Here is a 12,233-nt window from a genome sequence, read left to right as displayed (position 1 = left end):
TTCTTTCTCTTGGAATTTTTTTTTTCTTTTAAGATTTCTCTTGGAATTCAATTTCTTCAATTTCTTTCAAAAAGAAATTCAACAATGGCGTGGGAATCCTCTGATAATAGCCGGTCGGAATCAATTCCGGAAACCCTACCTCTTTTCCAACAGGTACTCCATTGTTTTCCGATCAATCGATACAAAAATCCGCATCTCGAAACCGGTGAAAAGATCATCTTGCCGCCATCGTCGCTTTCTCTAATCCTCTACAATAAAATCCAATACCCTCTAGTTTTGAAGCTCCAAAGTTACAATACCAACGCAATCTCCTATTCCGGAGTGATGGAATTCAATGCGGAAGAAGGCAACGTCTATCTGCCAGAGTGGATGATCCAGAATCTGAACATTCAAGAGGGCGAATCCATCGTCGTGAGCAACGCATCCAATGTACTGAAAGGGTATTACATGGAGCCTCGATCAGACGGTTGTGGTTCGATCGAGAGTGTCGAAAATGAGGAGAAGGAAGAAGGGCAGGGGTTTAGGCCATTTACCGGAAAGGGGCAGCGGTTGGGTGGGAAGTATACGGTGGCGGTGGTGGCGGAATTGTTGTCGGAGATTGTGATTGAAGATGACAAGAAAAGAAGCGCCAAAGAGGAATTAAAAACAGAGTTTGAACCCTTCACGGGCAAGAGTCATGTTCTTGGAGGACTGTTATTTTGATTTTCTTTTTTAATTATAATTTTTTTTTAATTGTAGTAAAATAAAACTTGACTTCTTTAAATAAAACTTGTATAATGTTTATTTTTAGTTTTAAGGTATAATTATTATTTTTTGTTTAGCCTTCATTCTAGCCGTTGTGACAAATTAATAGTTGAAAATTACGATTTTCATTCATTAAATTTGCACTGATTTCACATTTTGTCCCTCATATTTACGTAATACAGATTTGGTCCCTCATTTTTAAATAATTTACCATTTTCTTCTATCAATTTACCGTTAGTCTTTCAGTTAAGACAGTGATGGTCACACTTTTGATTTTGTTAGTACTAACGGAAAATTGACGGAAATGACTAAAGATATTGACTTTCTAAAACATGAAGGATCAAATGTGTTTTTTTTAGAATATGAGCATCAAACGTGAAATTGACGAAAACTCGTAATTTTGAGCTTTCTTCATACTCCAGCCACTAACTAAGCCTTGAGATAGTAACACTCTTCGCGCCATTGTTAAATGCATAAATGTGGGAGTTTTCGAAAATGGCTAACTTTGGATATACTCTAACTGTAATTAACGCAACTCTTTCCTTTCCCGCCAAAACTATCTACGATCCGAATGGGCCTATCTGCACAAATGGTAATAACAGTATATATAGTTTTCAATTTTTCGTATAAAAATAAATCTTCGTTTCGGTCGGTAAATGTGCAAACACAACATACTGACACATATACATGTGGGTGTGTGAAAAACGTTGTGTAAAAGTATCGTAATGAACTCGTAAGCCACATACCAGGGTTCGTAGAGAAATCTCGATCTCGATTAAGATCTACATAAAGAAACGTGACCCAAAGATTGCATCTTTCCCATGTGTTTTTAATAAAGATCGGTTGGAAAATATTTAAGTGATTATTCGATATAATATAATATATATATATATATATATATATATATATATATATATATATATATATATATATATATATATATATATATATATATATAGGGTAAAAGTGGCATTAAAAGCATAGGCAGAATATGGTTGTGCGTCTTGAATGTTGAAAATGAATTGTCCAAACTGTGGTTGGTTAGGAAGATAATTACTAGAGAGGGAGACTAATTAATGAGCTGTTATTTTTATTTTTTTTATTTTTTGTTAATTGCAACCAACTATACAGATGCACTGGATAAACCTACACTCTCGTATAATAGCTTGTAAATCATACGAGAGATTTAAGCCACATTAGACTAACCATTGTGTGATAAACTCGACCTAGCAATCGTTGGCAAGGAGATTCGAACCTGGGTTAATCGACACAAGCTCATTTGCTCCAACCGCGCGTTAAAATGGTCTATCACTTCCATCGACATTTAGATTCTATTGGATTTGTGAAAAAGGAACTAATTTCAAACGATGATAATTAAAAAAAAAAATAGACATTATTTATTTCTTGAAGAACAATTAATGTTCATCAAACAATCGAAAACACGTGAGAATTCGAAGAGTCATCAATCAAACAATGTGACCATTTGCTTACAACCGTTAGAAGAAAAAAAAAGACCGTAAAAACCGAGTATGTAAAAATGACAGAAGCATGTGTGTCCTCTCTTGGGATATAGATATATATTGATACATAAATATATTTCTAGAATCTAAATATTATTTTTTCACGATCAAATTAATCAGCGTTCGAGATAGGCTTAAAGCCGTATTTCATTGCAGCCTCCCACACCGGATCGATTCTCTCGACATCTATGGCCCCGACTTCATGGTGAGTCCATCCTTCCAATGAATGCACCACTCCACCTGCATGGCATGCATGGACCACTCCTCTCTCCATTGTGTACTGCAATTATTTATAATTTAAAAAAAAAGAAAAAGAAAAAAAAAAGACGCCTTATTTTTCAAATCCGATCGTTGATTCTATTGGCCGTCTATTGTTATCGTACCTATCTGAGATGATGACATGTATATATTTGTATATATATTGTAACTATAGATTCTTGATAGTGTATAGACACATTTTGTTTGTTTTCGACTAATTATGATGTTAGAAGGGTATTTGAGTAAATTAAAGAAAAAAACGGGGGCTTACTTCGCAAACGCCTAGGCCTTGAACATCTTCCGGTAGCCTCATTGCAGCAAGATCACCGTAAGTACAGTCCCTTCTGAATTGGAATACGGGCGGTACCACAAATTGATGAAAATGTGCGCCCGGCGGTGCGAATTTTTGCTCTCTTGGTGTTATCCATTTTCCTACTATCCATGTCTACAAATATAAATATAAATTCAATAAATTGAATACTTGAATTGACATATATGATATTCGAGTGCTCCTAATTTTTCGTGAAAATTGGCGCAAATTTACGAAGAAACTTCAAAATGCAGCAACGTCGGTAATATAAGAAAATTATTAATACGATTACCTTACAATTCTGTGCCGCTTGGTACTTTGTCACCTGGACAAGATTATTCTGAAATTCGGCCGGTGCTTCTATCTGAATATTTTTGAATCTTTCCGCCGATAGAGTTAGCATCTGCACGAACAATATTGCATAATATATTTCAATTACTAATAATTGCTGGTGTACCGTATTTCTTTTTACAGTAGAACCTCGATAAATTAATAACCTCGATTAAATAATAGTTTCTTTCGGTCCTGACTAGGTGAAAACGTATTAAATTATTAACTTGATAATTTAATAATTTGCTAAATTAATAGAATTTCCCTAGTCCCGACTGTATAAATTGATAGAGGTTTAACTGTATTTTATATATAAAATAAATTACCAAAACTCGGACTCCTTTTCTGCAAAGATAAAGGGCGATAGCTCTTCCAAGTTTGGAAGTGGCTCCGGTTAAAAATACTTCGGTTACATCCTTAGGTAAGTCGTTTAGAATCACGGCTGCTGTCAAAGTATTTCCATGCACAACTCGGACTTTGAGATTCGGATGTTTGTTAACAAAGAGCGTCCCTCCTCCGTTTAGAGCCTCGTTCTAGACAATACAAATCAATACATACAAAGTTATATACATATCTTTTGTCTGAATTCTTGAAAAACGAGAGAGATAGAGAGAGAAACGGTGATTGGTCGATCGAAAAAAGTAATAACCTTATTAAGAGCAGCAAGGCTAATAACTTTAACTCCCATTCTGTCAGCTCTAAGAATAGCCTCTTCTATCTGCTTATTGATTCCTTCTGCAGCAAATGGCAAGAAATACTGCACAAAGATTTAATCGCATTTTGCACGTTACCCCCCAGACTAAAAAAAGTTGCAAAATCAAGAAAAATGGCCATTTTTGGGGAGGGGCAAAATCGTCAACTCACCTCACTTTTCACCAAACAAAATAAAAAAATAAAATTTACGATAATAAACGGTTAAAAGTATATATATATATATACCTGAAAACCGAAGCGGGGAACGAGCCACGTTTGGTGGAGGAGGCCCCTAAGGTTGTAGAAGGATAATAAGAAAGTCTTCGATTTAGCCCACATGATAAGCATGACGATAAAAGATATCGGCAAGAACGGTAGCATGTAAATTCTTGTGTAGTAAGGCATCGACGACATCGAACGGTTGATAAAAGGACCGTGCATGGCCGACGACATGTCCACTACATGCGCTAGGAACACGAAATCCGGTACCCTCCCGTTTTTATCTGCATTTTTTTTTTCAAGAAACTATAATCGATCCAATTTTTTTTAAAAGTCAACTAATTAACCGTAGATCTTTGCGTAGATTTTTTTTTGTTACCTGAAGCTAAGCTGTTTTTTCTGTGCATGTCCCATGATTTTTCGTTCAATGTATTTCCTAATGCATCGAAAAGCGGCATGAAAAGGCAATAATTCGTGTTCGTTTCAGCGTGATGGAGGTTATGGTACCTGCGAGTCGATATACGTATACGAATATATGTGTATATATCAGAAGCAATGATAAATTGTAAAGCCTCGTTTCGTTAAATCTCATGGTGTCCTGATTTAGTATCTATTATAACATGTTTATTTGCCCTCCTAATGGTGAAAACACGATTAAGTTACACCTCGATAAATTAATACAGTTGAGACTATCAAAATTTCTATTAATTTAGCGAAATATTAAATTATTGAATTAATAATTTAAAACATTGTCACCGAGTCGGGACCTGAAGGCATTATTAATTAAGCGAAGTTATTAGTTTATCAAGGTTCTAGAGGTTCTATTGTATATAGATATAAAACTACATGTCAGCTTAATCAAAAGTACATGAAATATCTATTATATGTATCAATATATTAATCAAGGGAAAATTACGGCCATCCCCTGAGGTAAAGTCAAATTAAGAAAACCTCTCTCTTATTTGGATAATTACAACCACACATCAACTATGAATCTTCTTACACGTCCACCCTTATGGTCTTAAATTCTACATAACCTTCTAGATTCCGTGAATGTTCTCTAATTTGTCCTCGTTTTGTACAAACATGCAGTTTCTCATGCATGCACCACAATCTGATATTTACAAGTCAAGAGGCACATCTATGATCATCTTGTTTCAAAATGTGGAGCTCGAGTGGGGGTAAAACGGGTACAAACTGAAAAATATTCCACATAACCTAGACGACTCCACTAAATTTGACAGTGCAATGGTGGATGCGTAAAAAGATTCATAGTTAAGAGGGTGGCTGTAATTACTCAAACATGAGGGATTTTTTTGAATTTTGACCTTACCTCAGGGGAATGGCCGTAATTTACCCAATAAAACAATTTTAAACATGTTTCGAAAAGAATTTTTTTTTACTTACGTAGGAGTGTAAAGTATATATTTCAGAAACGGGATCGCATCGAATACTTGATGGGGAATGATTTCCACATTTGAGTGGCCTAAGCATCTCAGAAAATCGAACACCAAAACATAGCCGTAGATCAAGCTTATCGATCCACGGCCAATAATAAACGTGCCAACTATCGGCACTCCAACAACCACAGTCAACAAAAGATGTTCCAAGAATGTACCATGTCCAGCTACAAAAAAAAGGGTAGTTAGAAAATTAAATGATTTTCCGATGTGCTAAAATTACTAAAATGCCCTTATCTAATTAACTAATTACCTGTATAGGGCTGCGGCACCGGCGAAGAGTGGTGGAGAAAATGGTAATTTTCGAAAAGATATTTTCCGTGGAAGCATTTGTGTATGCTGTAGAAAAGAGGCTCCGATATTGCAACATGAAGTGCTAATGCTGCTGCGAAACCGTTTTTGTTCCACAGAGGTTCTTTTTCGAGTGTCCGAAAAACGTTCAACACTAACGCAGCTACTATAGCTTGTAGTAAAATAAAATTATCCCTGATTAAATGAAAAAAAAAATAATTTTTTTTAATAAATTTAATAAACAAAATCTAGACATAATTTAGAAAAATAAAAATAAAAAAATTTAATTACCAATGCCATTCTTTGTCAATCTGTTTAAAATCGACGCCTTTCTTGACAATAATGCGATTCCGATTAAGGAAGAGCATATTGCTGTAAGAAGTCCATAATTGGTACACAAAAAGTCTAAGCATACATATGATGAATATATGAAGGCACCAGCTTTCTTTCATTGATTCTTGTTGATAATATATTGAGTACATTGCTTTGCCAAGAAAAACCCCATAAATAACAATCTGCATACATAATTTAAATTAATAAATAAATAAATTTAAAAAAGAAATTGCAACTTAATTATTATGTGATTTCTTGTCCAAAATAAGACAGTATACTATGAACATATACTTGTAATTTACCTTGCTACTACCCATGAATTCCCATGGCCAAGCAAACAAAGGTGCAGCCATATGTGTGTGTGTGTGTGTGTGTGTGTGTGTATATATGTATATATATTGTTTACAATTAGGGTTTATAACACAAAAATTGTGAATTTCTGGAGAAAGAATGAGATGTATATATATACTGAATATTTGGAGAAAGAAAGAATTTATCTTATTTTATTTTATTTATTATTTTTGGCTACTAGTGAAGAGAGAGAAAGTATGTAGTAGTGGAAATGCTATTTCTTCTTTCTTCTTCTTGGAGTTGTATTTATGAAGGCTGCGATGAAACGAGGCATTTATTCCCACAGCAATTGCACAGATGGAAGGTAACAATAATAGTAACAATTTATTGTACTTAGAGGATCTTAATTTAATTTAATTAATTAATTAATTAATTAATTTCGTTTTCAACTATTGCAAATTGGCTTTGATTCATAATTTAACTAATGGAGTTTGTGCTTAATAGTAGCTGGTTGGCGTATCCAACCCTACTACTAAGTACTAATGTATACATGTAGTGTTACTTAATTATTATTCCGGCTAATATATCCACTAATCAGTGATGGAGCCAGCATACAGCTGGGGGCAATGGCCCCCGTAATATTTCTCGAATCACTATCAATTTATGTAAAAATGTATTTTTTTTGTGTACAATAGCATTAATCGTCTCCCCTCAGAAATCGTCTAATGCATTTGGTTCACGGGACTTAAAATCCCGGCTCCGCTACTACCACTAACTTACTGTAGTTAGTTAGATATTTGATTTCATTATCTAAATTATGTTAGTAGTTAGATATTTGATTTCATTATCTAAAGTATGTAATATTGTTTGGGGGGGGGGGGGGGGGGGGGGGGGGGGGGGGGGGGGGGGGGGGGGGGGGGATTAAAAATAATGGTCCCAATTTTCCAATGTTTTTTATTTGTGATTTGGTAGATTGGGTCCGCAAGGGGTGTAGTGTTAAATTTTGCTGGCCTAAAAATTCTATAGTAACTTGGAGGAAAATAAGGATATATATATTTTTAGACATTGATATCTAAATAGTTATTCCCATTAATTATTATATGTAGACATCGAAATTTTGAAATAAATCCTCAATTAATAACCTAAATAATAGGCTATTAATTTGGTTCTCTAATTAAAAGTCCGATAAATTTGGGCTTTACAAATATTTCAGTGCGTGCCGTAAGTCAAGAAATCCTAATTTGTGCCAAGAAACCCTAGCTTGTGGCTGTAAAAAAAAAAAAAGGCTTCGGTGCATGGAAAAAGACAGACTCACATAGACACATATCGAGCTCTCAAGCTCACATCTCGAGCCTCCACCTCGAAATCATAACATATTTGACTTTGAGGTGATCATATTTATTCGATTCAAGAAGAAGCTTCTAAGCCCTTGAATCGGTTTAGGAGAGAAGAATCAGCGCAATTTCCCGGAAATTGTGATCCACTTTCGTTTTGATTGATAAATTGTATTTGTTACTATTCTCTTTCTTGTCTTGTAATTAAATTTTACAGATTTGAAAAATTTGCGGTTTACAGTATATATGTACACGATCTAATAGCTAATTCGGTTACTGTACGTAGTTTGTACGGCAGTTTATTCGAATCTACATATGTTGAACGTCTCCAAGTGTAATTTAATTGTACATGTGTATTGTCAACTACATATTCACTTTTACAAACACCATGTATATATATGAGTGATTGTATATATGTAGATCTATATGCTGTAAATTTACATGGTGTATTTCGAGTGACTGTATTTCGACGCGGAATAAAATTAAATTAAGTGTGCATCTACTAACTTACAAGAAGGGGGGCCCTAATATAAAGATGCATGTTATTGAGCTGGATTGAAGAGTTGTAGTTGATAATGCATTAAATTCCCCCAACAATATATAGGCCAGCAGCAGTGAATAGTGATGCCTAAAAACTTTTAATTATTATTAGACCTCATTCCAGTTTCTACATTCTGGATTTGCAGTTCACATTTAGAGTAGTGGAAACAAAATTTTCGAAATTCCGCTGATTTTGAAATAATATTTTTCAGTATGCATTCCGATTTCTGATTTTTTCGAACTTTTATTCAACGAAAATAGAATAAATATATTATATTTCAATCTCCGTTCCATTTTTTTTAATTTTCGTAACATTCAATTTTTTTCCTCCCGGAAACTACATTTATAAAATATTATAATGCATTTTAATGTTTTAGGTGACCAAAATTTGGAATTTTGAACTCCGCCGATTCCTAGTCCGAACATTTCCAATTTCGGAACAAGTTTTTACTTATTCCAATCCCGATTTAAGATTTTTTTTTTTCGAATTCTTTTGGAACAAAATTGGAGATAGTTTTTCACTTCCCGAAAAACAAAATGAATTTTATTTCCATAAAGTGATACTTCCAATCTGATCCGTCTGATTTCCTCCCCTAGCCCTACCTCGGCTACTGCACCCACCTTTTATATTATTATTATATTTTCTTATTATTATATTTTTTTGGGCAAATTACGGTCACCCCCTGAGTGATGGTCAAATTATGAAAACTCCCTCATGTTCGGATAATTACAGCCACCCCCCTCGTGCCTCAACTATGTATTATCTTACAAAAATACCCCTGCAGAGATAAATTTAGGGATGCTAAATCGATAAAACCGAAACGAAATTTCGGTACGTCAACATTTCATACCGTTTACCGAACTGAATATACGATTTGGTTCGGTAAATAACCAAATTACATAAACTTTATGTAAAAATATTTAAAAGGAGAGAGGTGGCAGTAATTACCAAAACAAAAGGGGTTTTTTCGTAGTTTGGTCATCGCCCGGGGGCCGTAATTTGCCCTATTTTTTTATTGCGCCAAATGCATACTCTTGGTTCATGCATGAAGATTGGAAATTGGCATAAATACCGAGAGCAAAATTCAACAGTACATATGCTACTACCTAATTAAGATAGCTTAGGAACATAATAGTGCTAAATGTTTTACTATTCATAATTATTCATAATGTCACCTTCCTACTCTAGTATTCCTAACTTTACCCAATTTACAATTTAAATCCATCTTAAATGTTATTTCATCGTATTTTTAATTTTCTTTAGGGTAAATTACAAACACCCCCTGAGGTATGGTCAAATTACAAAAACACCACTCTTGTTTGGATAATTACAACCACCCCCTCAACTCCTCAAATTTAGTGGAATCTTCGAGATTATATGAAATATTATCACTTTTGTACCCGTTTTATCCCATTCAAACACTACATTATGAAGCAAGATGATCATAGTATGTGATTTTTAGCTTGTATATATCAGTTTGTGGTGCATCGGAAACTGTATTTTTACACAAAACGAGTACAAACTAGAGCACATTCCACGAATTCTAGATGATTATGTTGAATTTGGCACCATAAGGGTGGAGGTGTAAGAAAAAATCATAGTTGAGGGGGGTAGATATAATTATCCAAACAAGAGGGGGGGTTTTGTAATTTGACCATACCTCAGGGGGGTGTTTGTAATTTACCCTTTTCTTTATAATGAAGGATTCAACAAACCAACTGCATCGATACATTATGAAGAAAAAAAATAGTTTATTATTTTCACATACAGAAAGTAAAATAAATAAATAAAATCAAATATTACTAATTTTCTTATATTTGTTCTTTTAAAATATATTTTATAAAAAATAAATATTAATTAATGTGTTAAATTAATTTCAGTTGAAATTAAATTTTAGGGCGTCTTTGTAATATTTCAAAATGTGAGGGATTCATATGTAATTAGACCAACTTATTAAGATTATAAGGGAAAAATAGATAAAACGGTAATTGATGCATTATTTGAATTATAAAGTGACTGGTAATATGAACCAAAAGAATTCTTTAAAATAAAGTTAATTTGAAACCAATGCAGTATATTTTTGGCTTAAATTACCACTATGGCCCAATAAATGTTACAAGTGTAATTGTGAATTGTCATCCTAAACCGTTTCTTGAGGGAAAAAGTATATTAGAAACATGATTTATGTGTTAATGAATTGTAAAATAATCAATTAATTTGTATTTCGAAAACGTAAAAGGAAATTCCTATTTTATTTCATGTTACATATGTATATGTTTCTTGTCTATGTAGTATGGCCACGGGAACGCCGACACGAGGAAATGTGGAAAAAAAATTGGATACAAAAACATGGGAAAACCTGTAAACATTTGAAATCTATTCATAAATTCTAAAAAATTGTATACACAACACATGAATATATATATATATATATATATATATATATATATATATATATATATATATATATATATATATATATATATATATATATATATATATATATATATATATATATATATATATATATATATATATATCCAATTAAACATGTGTAACAAATTTTATTCAACTTACAAGTCACAATCCTTATTATCAAAACACAAATTATCAATCTGACACATATAAATCAGTGTTCTAGGCGGCCGATTAATCGGTCTCCGAGACGGAGGCGGTCTAAATCATTTACGATTTCAGTGTAGAAGTTTAAAAAATTGGTTTTTTGCCTGTGAGGCAGTTTTAGGCGGTTTGAGGCGGTCAAACTTAAGGCGGGTCAAACTTCAGTGTCAAAAATTGGTCAAAAATAGGTTTTTATTTTTATTTTTTATAATTCAAAATAAAAGTTGGGATTTTAATAAAAAAAATGAGTTTATGCTTTATTTTGTTTATGGTAACTATTATTGTTAAAGAACGATGTATGCCAGGAATGTATGTAAATTCAAAAAAAATGCTTTTTTATTTATATTTTATAAGGGTTTTATGTATTATGTTCTTATTATTATTAAACTTTTATTATGTTATTAGGATATATATATACATAATGGAGATATAAGTTATAACTATGTTTAAATATCTTTTTATCTATGTTTTGAGTATTTATAAATAATATCTACAAATATATTATATTAAATTTTAAAAACCGATTTATTTCCGATTTATCACCGATTAATCACCGCCGCACCGATTAATCGTGAGTCGGTCCCTGACCGCCTCCGACCCGATTACCGTTTTTTACAACCTTGATAAAAATATGTTTTACTATAGGATTAACATCTATAAAAAAATATCAAAAGACTACTAGAAGTAAAAGAAAATAGACATAAAATTTAAGTTTTTTCCAAACATAAGCAATTTTTAGTCTTTATTTAAAATATATTTTTGATGTTTTTGTGGGCAGAAACGAGTTTCCATTTTTTATTGTTACTGAAGATACCCTCGAAACTTCCAAGTATTTACAGAAATGGCCCAAAACGTTTCGGAAAGGTGTCATCTAATTTCGATTTCTGAAACGTGTCCAAAACGTAAAAACTTTTACGTAGTGAAGTTTATGTGCATCTTAGGTTCATACATATACTACCATCCTTCAAACTTTTATTTGTGCAAAAACAAATTTAATAATAAGTGAAAATCTAATTATAAATTAGTTTCTTTTTCTTTTTATATTTTAGATAAGATTAATGATAGAATTAGATATTCAAATTACTTAAACCACGGACTTTTTTTTGTCATTTATTCAAGTAGCCAAACTCCTAGCCCGTGATTTCTATATTCAATGACTAATATAGAGCAGTACAACTGATAATTTTGAAATTCTTTGTAGCATTGTAAATGAGTATTATCTTTACGAGTACTTAGTGGCGAAGCCAGAATAAGACCAAGGGGGGTCATGGCCCCTCAGACTGAAAATTC

General features: G+C 32.9%; 1 protein-coding gene across 1 annotated transcript; it reads right to left on the bottom strand.

The window, feature by feature from the left end:
- Positions 1-2,118: 2,118 nt before the first annotated feature.
- LOC105958372 (very-long-chain aldehyde decarbonylase CER3) lies at positions 2,119-6,815 on the bottom strand. The gene is made up of 11 exons (XM_012982381.2): positions 6,461-6,815; positions 6,117-6,340; positions 5,788-6,020; positions 5,482-5,701; positions 4,454-4,581; positions 4,102-4,358; positions 3,812-3,919; positions 3,489-3,695; positions 3,125-3,235; positions 2,794-2,967; positions 2,119-2,544 (listed from the first exon to the last, which is right to left on the bottom strand). Exons 1-11 carry the CDS (start codon positions 6,509-6,511, stop codon positions 2,377-2,379), a joined length of 1,881 nt encoding a protein of 626 aa, XP_012837835.2. The 5' UTR covers positions 6,512-6,815; the 3' UTR covers positions 2,119-2,376.
- Between the last annotated feature and the right edge of the window lie 5,418 nt (positions 6,816-12,233).

The sequence above is a fragment of the Erythranthe guttata genome, chromosome 10 (genome assembly GCF_056151865.1).
Source record: "Erythranthe guttata isolate IM_541 chromosome 10, IM_541, whole genome shotgun sequence".
In the NCBI taxonomy this organism is placed as follows: domain Eukaryota; kingdom Viridiplantae; phylum Streptophyta; class Magnoliopsida; order Lamiales; family Phrymaceae; genus Erythranthe; species Erythranthe guttata.
Note: the sequence above shows the minus strand (reverse complement) of the source record. Positions and strands in the feature narration are given on the sequence as shown.

Excerpts from the sequence above, each read along its gene's own strand:
- LOC105958372 (XM_012982381.2), bottom strand. The coding sequence starts at position 6,511 with ATGGCTGCACCTTTGTTTGCTTGGCCATGGGAATTCATGGGTAGTAGC. Across the intron at positions 3,696-3,811 it reads GCCTTGCTGCTCTTAATAAG|AACGAGGCTCTAAACGGAGG; the intron begins GTTATTACTTTT and ends TGTATTGTCTAG. Across the intron at positions 3,236-3,488 it reads GAAAAGGAGTCCGAGTTTTG|ATGCTAACTCTATCGGCGGA; the intron begins GTAATTTATTTT and ends TTGTTCGTGCAG.